The 20,808-nt window shown below is 42.6% G+C and overlaps 1 protein-coding gene across 2 annotated transcripts in view; it reads left to right on the top strand.

Annotated features, from left to right (window-relative positions):
• MICU2 (mitochondrial calcium uptake 2) overlaps positions 1-20,808 on the top strand; it is an 88,718-nt gene that overhangs the window by 50,506 nt on the left and 17,404 nt on the right. For both annotated transcript variants that reach the window (XM_082364965.1, XM_082364964.1), the window contains 2 exons: positions 6,525-6,572; positions 7,508-7,590. In XM_082364965.1, coding sequence (XP_082221091.1) covers positions 6,525-6,572; positions 7,508-7,590 — 131 coding nt within the window. The remainder of the gene's footprint in view (positions 1-6,524; positions 6,573-7,507; positions 7,591-20,808) is intronic.

The raw sequence follows: 20,808 nt of genomic DNA, 5'->3' as shown, positions 1-20,808 counted from the left end.
GTGTGGGTGTGAGGGGGCGGGGGGCGCGCCCCTCAGCGGGGAGCTTTGCGTGGTACCGTGGGGAGGGGTGACGTGTGGGGGTTCACCGCACATGTTTGCAGAGGAGGGTGAGAAGTTGAGGCGGGTTTGGGGGGTGGCTCTGATTCCGTCGTAAAGTGGAGGGTGTGGAGGAAGGAGGAGGTGTGAAGTGGCGTCTGTGACCAGTGAAGAGAGCCGACAGAGAAACGCAGGAAGATTTCTGGGAAGGCCAGAGCTCAGAAGAGAATGTGGGTGGCGAGGGAACGGCCAGCAGCTGCTTCTCCGCGGGCCGCGGGCAGGCCGGGAAGCGCACAGAGGCGTGCGGTTAGGGTGTTACTAGGCAAACGCAGGGAAGAAAGTCGTGCGCTAGGGGGTTAACGGTGGCGAGGGCAGCAGTTTTACTGAAAAACACGAGAGACTTTAAGTAACAAGCCTTGGCGAGAAGAAGGTAAGATGGGAAGAGCGATGGAAAGAAAGTGGGATGTCAGGAGGGAGCGGCCAGTGAGGGTGGGGGCAGGCGAGCTGGGAACCCAGGAGCGGGGCCCACCGTGCGCTCAGAGCCGGGTCCGCGCTCCGGTTCGGAGCGGAAGCCGCTGCAGGTGAGCTCGGCCTCGGGTGCCGTCGTGGAATCGGCCGGCTGGAGCCGAGTGGGTGGCAGCGTGAACGTGCCAGAGGTGACCCCAGGTCTGAGAGTAGAGTGTGGCCCTGTGTGCTGGACGATGGACCAGGCGCTCAGGCCTCCAGCGACGGAAGGCTAAAGAGAGGGAGCTAGGTAGGTGACCGGGAAGAAGGTCGGAGGGGGTCAGCTCGACGGCATCAGCCTCGGAGTAACAGGTTTCTACGAGAGGTTGGGAGAGCAGCGGTCTGGGGTGAGCGTGGCGTGGGGAGAGGAGACACCACCTGAGCCGTCTGCAAGGGTCCCGGCGTCCCGAGCGGAGAAGCCGCCGTCAGGTGCGGCAGGGCTCGGCCCACGGCGACCAGCGAGGAAGGGGATTCCGGAGAGCGTCGCAGAGCGTCGGGGAGAAGCAGAGGCATGGAGGTTGGTTGGCTCCGGAAGGATGAAGTGCAGACCAGCTGCGGGCGTGTCATCCGAGAGGACAGAGGCCGTTGGGAAAGCGGGCTGTGGCCGCTGAGGGCGGCCGGACGGAAGCCAGAGAGGCGAGCGGAGCCTCAGCCGTACGCACGCAGCGCGGAGGGCGTGTGCAGGAGCGCGGGCCGCGTCCTGAGAGCGGCGGGTTGCCGTGGGAGCGTTGTGAGAAGGCGACAGGTCGGAGGAGAGAGGCCCCTCCCCCCGGGCCGAGGGGCGAGGCGCCCGAGGAGGGCGCAGAAGAGGGGACGGCGGGCGGCTCCGCAGGGACTGCAGGGGCCGCGCGCTGGGCGGCGCGGTGGACAGAGGCAGAGCGCACGCCACTCGTCAGCCCGGAAAAGCCGGGGGCCCTCTGGTCTCACAGGAGACACCGAGGCTTAACAGCAAGATTTTACGAACTCTGACGGAGGTGGGAGGCGCCCTGGCAAGTGCGGGGCAGTGTTTTTGAGGCCTCCCGCACGACGCCGGAGTGGAGGTTTCAGAGCAGCGAGCGGACCGTCGTGTCCTCGGCGCGGAGCTGACAGCGTGGAGTGGCCAGGCTTCCGGGCTCCGGGTTCGTGGAGCCCTGAATGCAGCACTTCGACCTGAGGGGAAGTAGACGGTTAGTGCAGCTTCCAGAGCTGTGTCAGTTACAGTCGTAGCGCTTCAGACGGGGCTGGGGGGCGGGGGCGGGGTTGTCCCGGGAGCTGCTCACTTAGAGGTTCTGCTGGGCCGGGGCCATGTCCGCAGTCACGGTCTGGTCTCGGGAAGGAGGGTTGTGAATCTGTGTCGTTACCAGCTGTGCTGCTTCCGTACCATAGGAGATACAGAGGATACTGAGAAAGATGGTTAGTAACTTCTTTTCTATTTACTGTCTAACTTTCAGTAACAGACACATACATGTCTCTGTATCTAGCTCTGTGTCTCCATCTGTACGTACCGCTGTCGAACCATAAGGAGACAAATCCATCAGCCTACTCACACACTTCTCTCACTCGATAGTTCTCGTTCCCGGTTCTTTATGTAACTGGAGGACTACTTATATTCTCAAAATGAACAGGGGCATCACACAGATTTCTTAAAGAATAAAAGGTCAGTATTTCTGGATGATGGGGGAGAAGGCCCTTAGTGACGGACTGTTCGAAAAATAAATAGAAGATGGAAGTCCACAGCAGAAAGTTGATTTCCCCCCCCCCCTTTAGGCAAATCTATCAGGATATTAGTAGGAGAAATAGAGGAAAGAGAGGCTTTAAGGGGAACTAGAAGGAAGAAGTGACTGCAGGGGGAGAGACCATGACAGCATTCACTTCAGAGTCAGAGAGGACGAATAAAAATGTGCGCTGGGCAGCGGCAGGAGGAGAATTCAGCCTAACTTCCTGCCATTCGCACCGGGGTGTATTAAAAACAGCCGTCACTAATTAGCACTGGTAGGGAAATCGGGACTTAACGGTAGAACTTACTGGTGACAAGGAAATTAAGCCACTGACAGGGAACTGCAGGAGAACAGCAGAGCCACGTGGTGGTGCGGGGATCAGAAGGAGAGAGTGAAAAGGCCAAGGAAGAGCTACTGCGGCCTCCCCAGGTGCTGCCGCTTCCCCAGACGCCGCTGCCCTTAACCCAGGCTTTGTTTGTGTCTTTCTGGGTGGTGGTACTTTTCACCCGGCTCACTGAAACCCGGAAAGAGCTTTGAACCCTTTCTCTTTGCCCCTCCATCCTTCATATGCAGCCAAACACAGATCTTTCTAATTTTGCCTCCTAAATATTTATTGAATTCATCCTCTCTTCTCCCACCTCTAGAGAACTTACAGGACAAGAAAAAATCTTGAGGAAGGACTTAACAAGACTTATTTTTTTAGTTTTTCTCTGAAATACATGAGTTGAAATCTACATTCCAGCTTAAAGAAAAAACACTGAATATTTTATAGGAAAGATTGAAGATACACTTTTTTCCAGATATACTCCTTTGTTGATATTAATGAAGTCATTTGAAAAAAAAGAATGTAAAACTTAGCTACATTTGGAACAATTTAAAATATTCTACTTTACCACCTAAAAGAACTATCAAAATGTATATTATATCATAACTAACAAAAGGGTAGTATACTCTTGAAATAAGGAAATAATCCACCTCCATGCATTATTATAAAGAGAAGTAAATTATAAGTCATAATTATTATGTATTTTTTGAAACTGAGCAGAGTTCTCAACATAATGCCACCCTCAAGGATACACTGAATATAAATCATGACATATACTGTAAGATATGAATCATGACATATACTGTAAGGTATGAATCATGACATATACTGTAAGATATGAATCATGACATATACTGTAAGATATGAATCATGACATATACTGTAAGATATGAATCATGACATATACTGTAAGGTATGAATGTGCTCTTACGACACATGTAGTAATTTCTCCCTGGAGAACGGAGTCCTCAAAATTGCATTTAGTAGTGAGTCATATTTTTAACGGTTCCAAATTTAAAATATTTCTAGAGAAGCATAGTAGCTAACAGAATTTAATCATCTCTTCTAGCGGCCCTTAAGGATTCTTTAATAAATGTTTAAATATAGGGACTTTTCTGGCGGCCCAGTGGTTAAGATTCCACGCTTCCACTGCAGGGGGCGCCGTCCCTGGTCGGGGGGGTTCTGCATGCCGTGCGGTGCCGCCAAAACAAATTTTTTTTTTAAATATGAATTATTTAAAATACTTTCCTATTTGACATGCAGTTTTGAAACACTGACATTTAACAGCATTTATTTTACAATTCAGTGCAACAAATATGTATTAAACTGTTTCTCCTATAAATATTCGGAAGTGTCAGTTTCCTTTAAAAGCATTTTCAGGGCTTCCCTGGTGGCGCAGTGGTTGAGAATCTGCCTGCCAGTGCAGGGGACACGGGTTCGAGCCCTGGTCTGGGAGGATCCCACATGCCGCGGAGCAACTGGGCCCGTGAGCCACAACTACTGAGCCTGCGCGTCTGGAGCCTGTGCCCCGCAACGGGAGGGGCCACGATAGTGAGAGGCCCGCGCACCGCGATGAAGAGTGGCCCCCGCACCACGATGAAGAGTGGCCCCCGCTTGCCGCAACTGGAGAAAGCCCGCGCACGAAACAAAGACCCAACACAGCTAAAAATAAATAAATAAATAAATAAATAGAGTAGCTATTAATTTAAAAAAAAAAAAGCATTTTCAGAGACAGGTGCCTAGAATGCTGTTGGAGAGCTGTATTGTCTATAATCTATCTTGAGAGTGTAGGGTGCTGTTCTTACACTGTCTCAACTGTGTTTATTCAAGCATTTTATTTAAGTCAGTATTTCAAAGAATTTTCTTTTTCAGAAAGTTCCCCTGTGCACAGGACATGTACCTATGTCTCAAGAAAAGAAAAGTGAGGTCTCCTTTTGGCACCAAGCCCAGTTCAGTCCAGCAGTTTGGCCATTTTTTCACATTGCTGTATTCCTTTGAAAATTAGAAAAAAAACTGTTCACTTTTTTTTTTTTTTTTAATTAATTAATTTATTTATTTATGGCTGTGTTGGCTCTTCGTTTCTGTGTGAGGGCTTTCCCCAGTTGCGGCAAGTGGGGGCCATTCTTCATCGCGGTGCGCGGGCCTCTCACTATCGCGGCCTCTCTTGTTGCGGAGCACAGGCTCCAGACGCGCAGGCTCAGTAGTTGTAGCTCACGGGCCCAGTTGCTCCGCGGCATGTGGGATCCTCCCAGACCAGGGCGCGAACCCGTGTCCCCTGCATTGGCAGGCAGATTCTCAACCACTGCGCCACCAGGGAAGCCCCTGTTCACTTTTTTGAGGCTGCCAAGATATGAAATACTTTGATCCTTCAACTAACGTTAGAGCATTTCTCTCAGGTATGAGATATGACAAAACACATTTAATTTATTCTCCCTTCATATAAACACTGAATATTTCTTGGAAAAAATACCTGAAGACTTACTCTAGGCTTTTTATTAAAGGGAAGCACAGCTGCTCCAAAATAAAAATGACAGAAAAATTGCTGATGTAAAAAACTGTAGGTCATTAAGAGCATTTAAATACATACTTGAAGTTGCCTGTTAGCTGAAGCACTGAACTACCTGGGTGTCAAACCCTTCCCTGCCTTGTTTGCTCTGCACTGCTTTCGGCCGTGCGTCGCTGCTGTATCTGACCGGGGGCCCATAGGGACAGGTCCTCCTTCACAGCAGGATGGTGCAGGTCCGCTGCCGTCACTCTGCCAGGCTTCCTTCCTCATCTCTGAGCCACCACGTAGCTATGCTTCCCACTGACTCTTCCACAGGAACATCCGTGCAGACGAACACTCGCTTTTCAGTGTTCATATGCAGCTTCATCTCTCCTATACATACGGCTTTCCCACTTATACCACCCCTGCTTCATTGCAGTTTTCACCCATCATTCAAAGACCATTTTTTAATTAATTTTTATTGGAGTATAGCTACTCAACCATAAAAAGGAACAAAGACCATTTTTAGAACTAGTTCCTCTGAGACATCTTCGGTCATCTAAACTCTGGAAGACTTCCCCTTTTTTTTAAGTCCTGGAACTCTTACTATCAGTATCTCTCAGTGGTATTTAGCATTTTCTGTAAACATTTACATTTTGACCTCCTGGTGAAAGTATGCAGCACCATCTATTAAGAATTCTTGGGACTTCCCTGGTGGTCCAGTGGTTAAGACTCTGCGCTCTCAATGCAGGGGGCACAGGTTTGATCCCTGGTTGGAGAACTAAGATCCCGCATGCCGCACGGCACAGCCAAAAAAAAAAAAGAATTCTTGCCAAAAACTAAACTTGAATCTGAGCACAGCTCTGGATCTAAGTAAGTACCAGTTTGTAGAAAATACAGACGTTACAGGAACATGTGAAATGACACCAAAAAGATGCAGTTAGCAAAGTCTTCTACACTCTTAAACTTTACCGGACAAATGACCAGGCTTCTTCAACAATTAAGTTGAAACTGAGGGGAAGAAAGACCAGGGAGAACCTATAGATTAAAATCAAGTAACTGCTACAGAAATTTAATTCCTTCATTTTAAATAACATGGTTTGACCTTTGGTATATCCAAATCTCTGTCACTCTACTGAATATATAAGTTTGCTTCACTTGAGATCTTATGAATAGTAAAATTTGAGGTGAAATTACACAAAATGCCATGCAGATAAAACCTCTAGTGGACACTTGTACTTGCTGACCAATGACCATTCCCCTTCCTTCCTAGTAATAGTGACCTAATAAAAGTCTCCTTTTTTTTGAAGTATTAGTACTGTACTTAACTCTCTTATGAAAATTTTCCGCTATACCAGAGAGGTAATTTAAAGTAAAAATGTGTGTGTTTTTAATTAGGTGAAGGTTCCATATAGTATGTATATGATTACTTCTAAACCATCTAAAACTTACTTTCTGATGTCTTTATCTCTTTCAGGGCTGGTTTCATATACCGAGTATCTTTTCTTGCTTACAATCCTCACTAGTAAGTATTCCACAGTTTTTCTCATCGATCATGTGGAATTCTCTCGTTTTACCAGACAGGGTGTTGGAAGTTTGGTATTTATATCTTTATCATGAAGAATGTTATTGGTGCCTTGCTTTCTGTACCTACAGAATGATTCTCTTGGGTGAGATTATCCTTGAAGTCTCACCACCTCCCCTGCACTCGGGCTCCCCACAACTTTGTCTCCTTAATTGAAGGCTTATTGAACTGAGGAGTCAGACGCAGCCTTCACTTAGGAATATTAAAAATCCCTCACATGACATTCTGCAAAATTCCTGACCGGTAACTCTCTGCAAACTGTCCGGGTCATGAGAATCAAGGAAAGACTGAGAAACTTTCACAGCTCTGAGGAGATAAGGAGACATAGCAATTAAACACAACAGGCTTCCTTGTGTTTGACCCTAGAATAGAAAAACCATGGAATCCAAATAAAGTCTATAGTTTAGTTAAAGGTGCTAATTTCTTAGTTTTCGTAAAGGTACTGTGGTTACATAAGATGCTGCCATGAGAGAAGGCTGTGTGAAGGGCCTGTGGGAACTCACCGTACCAGCTTTGCAGTATTTCTGTAAGCCTAAAATTATTTCAAAATAATGTTTACAAAACCCTACTCTTGGGAAAGGGAAATAAAGAGTAGTAATCAATGTGAAAATAGAGAACGTACTGTAAGAATATAGGAAAGCCCCTAGTAGAGTGGAAGAAATACGTTAAGTTCTCACATGAATTTTGCTTTGAAGGGCAGAACACTTAATAACAGAACAGCACACCATGGAAACATATCAGCCTTTGAAAATTGTTATCCTGAGAAGAGATTGTTTTTCCTCTACTTTAGGCACTTACTCATGTTGTTTCTGGTGGCTTATTTCAAGTTTGAAGATCTATAGATCTTCAGGTAACTTGCATTCCTTCCCTTGCAGAACCCCATACTGGGTTTCATGTTGCATTTAAAATGTTGGATGCAGATGGCGATGAGATGGTTGAGAAAAAGGAATTTTTTAAGGTAAGTAGATTCTAGTTATTTTTGGTTTATTATAAAACACCTGGATGTTTGTGTGATAATTTTACATTTCCATTAAAATGAAAATTATATCTACTGCTTACATATGAAATGTCAAGAAGTCATTTATACATTCAAAAATATTAAATTTTATATAATACAGCCTTGAGGAAACAGTTACAGAACAGAGCATGAGATTCCAAAAGGAGAAATGAGCTTAAGCATCTGCATGTTTTAGAGTTTTATTTTTATGATTTCAGCAAATGATAATACAACAGAAAGCGATTTATAGGTGGGTTAAAAATTATTGATACACCCCCACCAAAAAAAGAATAAGGAAAATAAAACCTTAAGCCTTCAGGAAGAATAGGGAGGGAAAATGAAAAAGCCACAAAAGGTATCAGTTGGTTCAAATTCTCTAGGAATTTGTGAAGGCTCATAATTGAAAAGGTGAAATATGTTTAAATGATATTTCCCAAGACATAACTCTGTAACACGCCAGCAGTACATTTCACTCCGTTCCAAGGAAGTCGACGGTACTGTTAAAAGTACGTCAGTGCATGTAAACGGCGGGGAGTGTGCCAGGCAGAGCTCACTGTTCCTGATCTCGAGGAGCGCTGTGCGGAGAAGATAAGTCCGTTCTGTCCTCTGTGTCTTTCTCCCGGTCCCCAGTGTACTGGGGATACAGGCCACAAGGCTTGTTGAAATTATATTTAAAACGAGTACTTGGACTGTTCGGTCAAGTAACCAGTAGCCACATGTGTCTGTTAAATATAACTTGTGACTAAGAAGCTTGAGTTTCCGAATTTTAATTAATTTTAAATTTAAATTTAAAAACTGACATTCACTTCGGGTATTGGCAGATTTTCAAGTATATTTGAAACAACTTGAGTATGTGAATCTACTTTTTAATTTTCACTTTTATTTACTTTTTATTTACTTTTGTAAATTTTACAAAATTTAAATATGAATCAAGTACAGGTACACCTTGGAGAAGTTGTGGGTTTGGTTCCAGACCACTGCAATAAAGCAAGTCACACAAATGTTTTACTTTCTCAGGGCAGATAAAAGTTATATTTTTACTATCCTGTAGTCTATTAAGTGTGGGAATAGCATTATATCTTTAAAAAACAATGTCTATGCCTTAATTTAAAAATATTTTATTGCTAACAAATGCCAACCACCATCTGACAATGCAGGGTTGCCACAAACCTTCAGTTTGTAGGAAACACAAAATTTGCAGAGCACAATAAAACAATGTGCGCCTGTATTTCCAATGAAATACATTATCTGAATGTCTTGTAATGTAAAATACGCACTGGATTTTGAAGAAAAAAGAAAGGAATGTAAAATATCTTGATTTTTGTATTGAGTACGTGATAAAGTCATAATTTTGAGATATTAATTTCACCTGTTTCTTTATATTTTTTGCTGCACTTTAACAAAAATGAAACTGGAAACTACAGATGATAAATTATCTTTTATATACTTAGGCAAGAAAAATAACCAGTAATTTCAATCAGTGGCTTCACTCCAAAGAAAAAAGGCTTTGGTTCTAAAATGGATGTTACTTCTTTAAGTTAATTTAAATGTTTGTTATGTAGGTATCTTTATTTTTTCAAATGACTCCCCGGATTAACAGACTTTTTTTTTTTTTTTTTGGCTGCGTTGGGTCTTCCTTGCTGCACGCAGGCTTTCTCTAGTTGTGGCGAGCAGGGGCTACTCTTCATTGCGGCACGTGGACTTGTCATTGCAGTGGCTTCTCTTGTTCTAGAGCACGGGCTCTAGGCGCACGGGCTTCAGTAGTTGTGGCACGTGGGCTCAGTAGTTGTGGCTCGCGGGCTCTAGAGTGCAGGCTCAGTAGTTGTGGCGCACGGGCTTAGTTGCTCCACGGCATGTGGGATCTTCCCATACCAGGACTCGAACCCGTGTCCCCTGCATTGGCTGGCGGATTCTTAACCACTGCACCACCAGGGAAGTCCCTAACAAACTTTTTAAAATAATTGAACAACTACCGACACTGCCGCAGTAAATGGTTTCTGCAGTAAATGGTTTCTGCTACACTTCAAGCTGAAACACTGAGAATTTCACCTGCTGCTTTACTGCCCACTCACATATGTGTTCTTGTCATTTACTTTATGCTTAGATTTATACACTATACACCCTCTTCCAGATAATTTCTAAAGATGTTAAATATTTATAAACCTAATTTTTATAGGATCCCACTGATTTATAAATGTATTCCCTACTTAAGACCTTTTTTGCTATATTGTTTGTTTCTAATCTTTGAGATAGTTTCCTACATATAAAACCAAATATTTTAGTAATTAAATTTGCAAAGCCTGTGGATGGATCCTTATCAAAGGGATCTGAGGGATCCTTTATATACAATCAGATGTACCTGTTTAAAGAGTCCATTGCTCATGTCACCACCATCCCAGTCAAGATCTAAAACATTTCCACACTCCACAAAGTCCTCCTGTATCCTTACACTCAGGTCCTCCCCTCTCCTGGCCCCAGGAGACCAGCCAGTGGTCTGCTTTCTTCCAGCATAGATATGTTCCTTTCCTGGAGTTTCGTATAAATGGAATCAGAAAGTATTGATATGTGCTCTTTGTTTCCACTCAGATTCATCTGTGTGTTGCATTTGTCAGTAGTTTGCTCCTTTTTATTGCTGAGTAGTATTTTATTGTGTGGATATGATCTGTTTATCTAGTCACTTGATGAACATTTTGGTTGTTTTCATGTTGGGGCTGTTATAAATAAAGCTGCTGTGAATATTCATACACAGGTCTTGGGTGAACATATGTTTTCTTTGACTAAATATGTGGGAGTGGAGTTTCTGGGTCATATGCTAAGTATAAAGTAAGAAGCTGCCAATTTTGTTTTCCGAAATCTGTGTTCCATTTTACATCCACACCAGCAGTGTAAGAGAGTTCCATTTGTTTCATATCTCAAAGGCTTTTTTCAAAAGTCATAAATTAGTCATTTATGTGAGTACTCATTAATTCATCAGTGATTTGTCTAAGTAGTTAGTATGTGCTAAGCACCATGACATAGATTTGTCTTTTTACTTTTTTTAATGCTCTACTAAAAAATTTTAAATCACTGTGTGGCTCCATTGTATTACTGTTGGTCAGTCAGCACCGCTTTAGAACATACAAGGCTATAGATTTTGAGAAACTTTTTAGTATATTTTATTACATGCTCTTTATGACAGTTGTCTCAAATGCTGAAAAGGTTTTTCTTACTTCTGGGTTTTCAGCTTAAGTAAGAAAACTGGAGGATTCCCAAGGATTGGAGTTGCCTGAAGTGTTCCTCTAGATACGTGAGGTTTCACTGTACTGTTCAGAGAAACAGGTCGTGATCTTGTGGAATTCATTTTCTCAAAGTGGGAGAAGTTAAAAGTAATAGAGGGGCTTCCCTGGTGGCGCAGTGGTTTAAGAATCCGCCTGCCAATGCAGGGGACACAGGTTCGAGCCCTGGTTCTGGAAGATCCCACATGCCGCGGAGCAACTAAGCCCATGTGCCACAACTACTAAGCTGGCACTCTAGAGCCCGCGAGCCACAACTCCTGAAGCCCAGCGCCTAGAGCCCGTGCTCTGCAACAAGAGAAGCCACCGCAATGAGAAGCCCGCGCACCGCAACAAAGAGTAGCCCCCGCTCGCCGCAACTAGAGAAAGCCTGCGCACAGCAACGAAGACCCAATGCAGCCAAAAATAAATAAATAAAATAAATAATAATAAAATTTTTTTTTAAATGTAACAAAAAAGCTATAGAGAAAGCCATACCATTTAACTGCTTAAAGAATCTTTGGAATGTTTCATGTATTCAAAATATGTTATATGTAGGAGATATGGATTTGAAAAAAAAATGTGTTTCATTAGGTCATTGTGAGCAAACGTTACCAAATCTGTTTGTTTCCAAAGAAGCAGTGTGGGTAAAGTTTATCACTGTTAACCCGTTACCAACTGGTTTATGAAAGCAACCTGGAATTCCACTAAGAAATTGAAGGTACTTGTAAACAGACAAAATGGAAAGAACCAAGAATTTCCAGATATCATACATAGCTCTTACTCAGACAGGACCTTGGGTTAAAAATACTCGAAAAGCACGAAAGAAGGGAAATACTAGATAGTCATCATAAATTTATCTTTGAAATCAGTTCCATTCAGGTGAAGGAAAGCAGAAACAACATTGCTCTGTTTGGCACAAACAGTGATTAAGTGACTGTCATTAGTGTTCCCTTGGGGAAATGATACCTATAGGCCGCTGTCTGAAACCGTGGTTGAAGCTGTGCAGCTGAAATGTGCACAGACACGTAGGATGTGAATTGCACACTCTGTCGGGGAGACCAGCCGGCTCGTCAGTGTTCCAGATTCATCTCTGGCCGCAGTGTGAAAGGCAAACCAGAAGTGGAGCGACTGGAGGCCGGGAGGCCCTTAGGCTGTTGTCATCGTCCAGTTTTCAGCTGGGAGTGAGAAGTGGGAAGTCCCCCAAGAGGCGCTGCGCGCAGGCTCTGTGGGGCCCGGCTTCCAGCGCGAGGAAGAATCAACGGTGGTCACTGCTTTTTCTGGCCAGCCTGACCAGGAGTCATGACAGTGCTAGCTGACCAAAGGGCACAGAGGACTCATTCTCTTGCGGATTGGTTATGGCATCTGTACTATATTATTAGATCTTCACAGCAGCCTACAAAGTCAGTAGTAGTATCCCCATCTTAAAGATGAGGAAATTGATGTGCAGCACATGATTTGATTCTAAGTCTGTCCAGCTCTGGAGCTTGCTCTTTCTTCAGGTTACCCTGCCTCATGTGAGGGACAACTCAGAGAGGACTGGGCTGAGAAAGGGCTTAACTCTGAGCTTGGAAATGTGAGCCTGATAAACTGGTAGGACATCCCTGCTGGCAGCTGTCTGCAGACCAGGAGCGGGGCTGGGATTAGGAAGCGTCCTGGAAGAGGGGACCGTTAAGTCCTGAGCGCATGTGACCTAAGGGGGGAGAATGTAGAGTGAGGTGGGTAAGCCAGAGTCTAGCGAACAGGTTCACGTAAGGGACGAAGCTGAGGGTGAGAAGCCAGGGACTGAAAGAAGGAGAAGCGCGGCAGAGTGCGGGCGCTGGGCTCAGGGCGGAGCCCTCCCTCAACATCCAGCTCTTTGAGGAGTCTTCAGGTGGCACAGAGGCCGCACGGAGCCCCTTAAACTTGCAGGTCACTGGGGACCGAGGCCGCGGAACAGAAGGCGTGAATGGGAAAGGCAGAGTTGGTGGCAGCAGAGGAAAATTGCTCTTCGGGGATGTCTGATGATTAAGGAAGGAAATTGGTTTGGGGTTAGCTTCAGGGTGAAAATGTGTCTGTCTGCACAAGCAGGACCTGAAGTACCAGTGTCGGAAGTCACAGAGCCCCCTCACATTCCAGCACCTCAGTCTGCCTCAGGTCCGGGAGAAGGATGTGTTTGAGATGGTCGTTATTACTCAAGTAGAGGTTAATAACCATGAAAGGCTGGGCTAGGTCAGGGTGTGAGTTCACGCAGACTGTAGCCCCTCAGCCCTGGGGGAACTTTCTGCTCTCTTCCTTCCTGGGAGTCACAAGAGGAGGCCAGGTTTCAGAAGCACTGTCCCCACTGTCCGCCCCCCGAGAACGGGAAAGCTGAGGTGGCGTCATGAAGTGGACACAGTGGGGCCCCTGGTGACCTCGCTGTCACACATGCAGCGCCAAGGCTCAGGTGCTCTACAGCGCAGTCACGTGGTGGCCCCGACCGACACTGAACGTCCTCGTCCCCTTACCTTCTTCAGGCCTCTTCTCGGGGAGACTCAGGGCCGCCCAGCAGTCTGCTTTCTGTGTGGGCAGCCTCTGCTCCTGAAACTGTTGAGCAAACCTGCCTCAAAAGCTTTTCAAGTACTTGTTTTAACGTAATAGTTGAACACTCTGAATTTACAGAACACTTTCTAAATACTACAGTTTTTTCCTTAAATGTTTGGGAAATTCTTAGATGACCAATCCATGAATTAAGGAAACAAGAAAAGGAATGTTAGGATACATCACTGATTTTTTTTTTAAGTTTAAGTTTATAAAGCTCAACCTTCTAAGCCTATAAAGGGTTCTTTGTGCTGATCTTAGGAATAAAACACTAAACTTGATAACCCATGAGCATGATGCAGTTTGTCGATTTAAAATAACAGCATAGGGACTTCCCTGGTGGCGCAGTGGTTAAGAATCCGCCTGCCAAGGCAGGGGACACGGGTTCGAGCCCTGGTCTGGGAAGTTCCCACATGCTGCGTAGCAACTAAACCCATGTGTCACAACTACTGAGCCTGCACTCTAGAGCCCGCGAGCCACAGCTACTGAGCCCACACGCCTAGAGCCCGTACTCCACAACAGAGAAGTCACCGCAATGAGAGGCCCGAGCACTGCAACGAAGAGTAGCCCCTGCTCGCTGCAACTAGAGAAAGCCTGCGCACAGCAACGAAGACCCAACGCAGCCAAAAATAAATAAATAAATAAATGTTTTAAAAATAACAGCATAGAGGAGAAAAAACTATGCTTACATTCATTATTTAAATAATTATTTCATTTCCATGGTCATTGTGTTAGGAAACCTAAGTTTGTAGCATCTTCTATTTGAAAGTTTATTGAAAGCACCAAACAGTTCTTTTCAGATCAGAAAAGCATATTTAAAAGGCAGGGTTTTGTGGGTTTGTTCTTTTTTTCAGCTTATCTGAATGTTTCCCCTGTGCATTTTATTTGTTGCTAGAAAAGTAATGAGAGTTACTTTAATGCCCAAAACGTAGATATAACAAAGTGATTTGAACAGCAAATGCAAAAGTAATGAAGAAATGTATTAATATAAAGTCTTGTAAAAATGTCCTAAAATATAAATTGCCTTAGTTTATTACTTTTGTGTTTTGTGGTACATTCCTGTCTTATTAATATCCAGATCTACAAACTGTGTTGGTAAGTGTATTGCTTACTTCTTTATCCCAAGAACAAGTAAAATAGCACCTAAGTGTATAAGCCATTCTCTGTCAGATAATAACAAACAGTACCAGCAATGATCAAAGCCAGTGATAGTAAATCCATTTAATTTTTACCTTGATAGATAGTACATCTGCTTATTGGGATAAGTGCCAGGGTTTTAGTGCAACTTCTTTAAACAATAAATAGATAGACTGACAAGTCTGTTTACTAGTATAAATTTCTCCTTAGGTGGTCCTCTGGTTTCACATTGTTTCCATACTGGTAGGAAGGACAGCTCTTAATGCAGTCAGGTTATAATTTTATCATGCTAAATATACCTGCTAGAGTTATTATTAAATATAATGGCCTTCATTAGAATTTCTCCGTCTTGATTTTGGAACAGTGTTCTTATTCCAGAATTTAAACTATTATGATCCATCCTGAAAGCAAAAATAAGTTAAATTGACCCTATGTACTTTTCATTTTCAGCCTGAAATTGAAAATATGGATCAATATAAAGTTAGTCAATTTGTTGGTAGTTTTTTAGACATTCAGAATTTGTATTTGAGTGTGTCTTCCTGCTTCTTTTACCACTTAAACGTATAAAAGCTTTACCTTTTTTTGTTTCTCTAAGAAAGCACCCCTGTTTCTGCCAGACTTTGCTCTTACCTCCACCTAGAATGCCCTTTCCCCCACCTAGAATGCCCTTTCCCCTTTCCTTTGGTAGCTTTTAGTTATTCAGATCCCCACCCAAATGTCACATCCTCAAAGAGAACTACCCAGAATAAGCCTATCTAACAGAAACCCCTCCCCAGCAGTCTCTGAATCCTGTCACCCTACTTTATTTTTTCTAGTCATAGCACTTGACACTATCTGAAGTTCTCTTATTTACTTGTTCACTCGTTTGTTACCTCTGGCCCATTAGAATGTAAGTTAACAACAGCAAGGATGTTATCTTTCCGTAACCACTCATCCCAGCACTTAGAATGGTCGCAGGAGAGGCACTTAGTCCGTTGCTATCGTGAATCAGCATCATGCACAAGCCATCTTAGAAAGTATCTTGGTAGACCAGAGAGACCTTTTGGCCTAAGAGGATACCTGGATACAAAATAGTTTCAAATGGGGCTATTATACAGAACTAAATATACAGCACTGTAATTTCAACATGCACCAGAACCTGGGTAACACTCTCCCTGAGTCCAGACCAAAATGTTCTAGATACGACTCTGACAGGACAAGCTTTATGTGGCACTAAACCCACATGGGTAGACTTTAGGACAGACCCTTGTTCTAAATTACACAAAATTGGAATAAGCCAATACTGTAATAAGCCTCCTAAAAAATTCTTATTTCAGTGAACTAATCCTATTTGCTTTTTTGTTTTGTTTGTTTTTAGCTATTTATAATAACTGTGAAGATTATTATAACAATATTAAGTGTCTTATAATAAAAAAAGATGTTTTGAATTTTCTATAAAAATTTATCATTTTATGACTAACATCTGTTGTTTTTTTAATTATATGATAAATTTTGACTAATTTTCAGTACTTGACCTAGCAAAAACAAACAACAAAAGGAGATCTATATTACCAATATTAACAATGAAAAGAGAGAAATCACCAGAGATCCTAGAGGTATCAGAAGGATAAAAATGGAATATTGTGAACAACTGATTCATATGTGACTATTAACCTGATAACTCAGATGACTGGACATGTGCCTTAAAAAAGCAAAACTTATCAAAACAAGAGGTGGAATAGAAATCTAAATAGTCCTGTATCAAAGGATTGGGTTTGTTATCAAAAACTTTCCCACAAAGAAATGTCCAGGCTCAGATGGTTTCACTGGTGAAATCTGTCAAGCATTTCACTGGTGAAATCTGTCAAACTGTGCCCAGTTTGCACAGTTTCTTTCAGAAAATACAAGAAAAAGGAACATTTCCCTCATGTTATGAGACCAGCATATCCCTGATAACTAAAACTTGGCAAAAACCTAACAGGAGAAGTAAATTATAGACCAACTTTCCCCATGAACAGAGGTATGAAAATACTTAACCAGATAGAACAAAACACAGCAAGCACCATATAAAATAATACATCACAACCAAGTGAGATTTATCCAAGGAATACAAGATTCATTTCATGGTTGAAAATCAGTCAGTGCAGTCCATCATATTAATAGAATAAAGGAGAAACCAACATGATCATATCAGAACATGCAGACAGAGCATCTAACAAAATAAGGCTTTTTTGGGTAAAACTCAGAGTAGGAATAGGAGAGAACTTCTTCAAACTGATAAAGGGCATTTACAAAAAATTTTTTAAAAATATCATCATGCTACAACACAAAATATTGAATGCTTTCCCCTTAATCAGGAACAAGGCAAAGGATGTCTTTTCTTACCTCTGCTGTTTAACAGTTTACTGGAGATTCTAGAGATAACAGCAATACAGGAAAAGAAAATAGAGAGATAAAAATATTAGAAAGGAAGAAGTAAATTTGACTTTATTCACAGATAATATGACTAGGGAACCAACAACAAAATCAAAGCATAGAAGATCAGTATGGAAAAATCAATTGTATTTCCATATAATTAGTAGCAAACATTTGGAAAATGAAATTAAGATCAGTTCTTTTTTGGATGGTATAAAATAAGTAGAAATAAATTTAACAAAAAACATACACCAAAAACTTCAGACATCGCTGGTAGAAATTTAAGGAGGCCTCAGTAAATGGAGGAATATACCATGTTAATGGATTAGAAGATTTAGTTCTTCCCAAATTGGTCTAGAGATTCAACTTTGCCAAGCAAAATCCCAGCAGTCTTTTTTTATAGAAGTTGACAAGCCAATTTTAAAGCGTTTGTTAATTTATTTTTGGCTGCATTGGGTCTTTTTTTCTGTGCACAGGCTTTCTCTAGTTGAGGCGAGCGGAGGCTACTCTTCGTTGCAGTGCACGAGCTTCTCCTTGCAGTGTCTTCTCTTGTTGCGGAGCACGGGCTCTAGGCGCGCAGGCTTCAGTAGTTGTGGCACACGGGCTTAGTTGCTCTACGGCATGTGGGATCTTCCTGGACCAGGGCTCGAACCCGTGTCCCCTGCATTGGCAGGGAGATTTTTAACCACTGCGCCACCAGGGAAGCCCCTAAAGTGTATATTTAAAAGCAGAGGACCTGGGACTTGCCTGGTGGTACAATGTTAAGAATCCACCTGCCAATGCAGGGGACAAGGGGTCGAGCCCAGGTCCGGGAAGATCCCACATGTCGCGGAGCAGCTAAGCCCGTGCGCCACAACTACTGAGCCTGCGCTCTAGAGCCCACGAGCCACAACTACTGAGCCCTCGTGCCACAACTACTGCAGCCCACGTGCCTAGAGCCTGTGCTCCGCAACAAAGAGAAGCCTCTGCAAGGAGAAGCCTGCGCGCTGCAAGGAAGAGTAGCTGCCGCTCGCCACAACTAGAGAAAGCCTGTGCGCAGCAACGAAGACCCAACGCAGCCAAAAAATAAATAAATAAATAAATTTATTTTTTAAAAAACGAAAGAAAAAAGCAGAGGACCTGGGACTTGCCTGGCGGTCCAGTGGTTAGGACTCTGCACTTCCACTGCAGGGAGCCTAAGACCCCTGGTTGGGGAACTGAGATCCAGCAAGCCACGAGGCGTGGCCCAAATAAAATAAATAAAAGCAAAGGACCTAAAATACTCAAATCGATCTTGAGAAACAAGAACAAATCTGGTTGACTCTCACACTACCTGACTTTAAGGCACTATAAAGCTGTAGTAACAGTGACACTGTGATATCGCCCACAGAATGTACAAGTAGACAGTGGGGGATAGTGAAGAGTCCACACTTACGTGGTCACTTAATTTTCACTAAAGACACCAAATCAGTTGATGGGAAAAGTCTTCTCAACAAATGGCACTAGAACAAACGGATGGGATATATATATGAAAAAGACTAGTCATAACCTCTGCCTCACACCACCTACAAAAAATGTATTTGAGATATATTATATATCTAAACATAAAAACTAAAACCACTAAGCTTCTGGGAAAAAATATAAGAGAATACCTTCAGAATCTAGGGTAGGCAGAGTTGCTTAGGGCACTAAAAGCAGTAACCATAAAAGAAAAAACATAAAGTAGTCATCATCAAAATTAATAACTTCTGTTTATTAAGAAAATGAATAGGCAAATTGTAGGATAAGAGAAAATATTTTCCAAACATATCTAACAAAAGACTTGTATCCAGAATATATAACAAATGCTTACAACTTAATAGTTTAAAAAAAATTTTTTTAAGGAAGCAAAAGACGACGACAGAAACTTCACGAGAGAAAATGTACAAATGGGAGATAGCACTTGAAAAAGTGCTCCACATGAGTTCTCAGGGAAATGCAAGTTAAAACCACAGTGAAGTAGTACAGTACTTCCAACAGAATGGCTGAAATTAAAAAGACTGATCACACCAAATGGTGAGGATGTGATGGAACAAGAATTCACTTTGGAAAAGGGTTTGGCGGTTTCTTGTAAAGTTGCACAGACCTAACTGTTCCCCTCCTGGGTATTTACTCAAGAGAACTATTAAAACATGTCAGAAACAAAGAGTTGCACAGGAAAGTTGATGGCAGAGCTGTGCTGTACAACATAGTGGGTGCAGTTAGCAGTACGGTGCCCTGCGCTTGAAACTCCGTTAAGAGGCTGAGTCTCATGCTAAGTGTTCTTACCACCAACAAAACCCAAACAAACAAAAACAGAGGTGATCGATATGTTTATTACCTCGATTGTGGTGATGTATCATGGGTGTATGCCTAGGTACAAATTCATCAAAACATATACATTATTGTGTGCAATGTTCTGTATATTAAGTATACCTCAGTAAAGCTGGGAAAATGGAAAGTTTATGGCAGCTTGATTCACAGTAGCCAAAAACTGGAGACAGCGATGCAACATCTATCAGTGAGTGAATGGATAAATAGTGGTGTATTTATACAAATGGGATACAACTCAGCAATAAATGAGAACAAACTACTGATATGCAAACAACATGGATAAATCACAAAATCATTATACTGAGTGAAAAGAAACACAAAGGAACACATACTACTTGATACCATTTACTTGAATTTGTAAACTAAGTGAGACTAATTTGATTCTGCCTTTGTGGGGATGCAGCTAGAATGCATTGCCTGGGAATAGACACAAGAAGCTTCCTGAGGAATGGAAATGTTCTGCTCTGTGACAGAGGATTGGTTACTCAGGTTAAAACTGTATGGCTAAGATGTGTACGTTTCAGTGTATAAAAATTTTTCCAGAAGAGATATAAATAATAATAATTGAGAAGGGAACCGAGAGTAGGTAGTAGAAGTATAGCTGGACAGAGAATGGCAGGATACTGTGAACTGTGGAAGCTGAATAATGTATATATGGTGGGTTATTATAGGAGTCTCTTTGCTATGTCTGAAATTTCCATATTAAAAATTTTAAGAGGAGGTGTGGAAAGCAAAGCAAGAAATGTTTGGGTATTGAACTTGGCAGTATGTTGATGGTCAATTTAAAAATAAAGGATAAGGGCTTCCCTGGTGGCGCAGTGGTTGGTAGTCTGCCTGCCGATGCAGGGGACACGGGTTTGAGCCCTGGTCTGGGAAGATCCCACATGCCGCGGAGCAGCTAAGCCCGTGAGCCACAACTACTGAGCCTGCGCATCTGGAGCCTGTGCTCCGCAACGGGAGAGGCCGCAATGGTGAGAGGCCCGCGCACCGCGATGAAGAGTGGCCCCCGCTCACCGCAACTGGAGAGAGCCCTCGCACAGAAACGAAGACCCAAGACAGCCAAAAATAAATAAATAAATAAATTTTAAAAATAAATAAATAAATTAAAAAATAAAGGATAAAACAAATGAAAGCTTTTCAACTTTATTCCCTAAAATAAGTGGGGGTGGGAGAATGTTGAAAAGTTTGAGGGCTTTAGAGAACTAGAGATAAACCATATGCCTAAAATAAATAAAATAGAAGCAGCTACTTTATTAATTTGGAATTTAGTGGCAGTTTTCAAACTATTAAGAAAGAAGTAGCCTAGAAAAAAATGGGTGAAGGTTTGTCTCCTAATTGATTTGAATCCATAGTTTGAGATTTTGTCTACATTTAATTTTTTTTAAAAACTTTTTTTTTAATTTGCTTTCCATGTGAGGATTGGTACAAATGACTCTGAAAGGTAGGTAGGTTTTTTTAATGTACTCAGTCTGAAGGTACTGTTTTTTTGGGTTTTTTGGGTTTTTTT

Source organism: Balaenoptera borealis, assembly GCF_965194805.1.
Source record: "Balaenoptera borealis genome assembly, chromosome: 18".
Taxonomy (NCBI): domain Eukaryota; kingdom Metazoa; phylum Chordata; class Mammalia; order Artiodactyla; family Balaenopteridae; genus Balaenoptera; species Balaenoptera borealis.
Note: the sequence above shows the minus strand (reverse complement) of the source record. Positions and strands in the feature narration are given on the sequence as shown.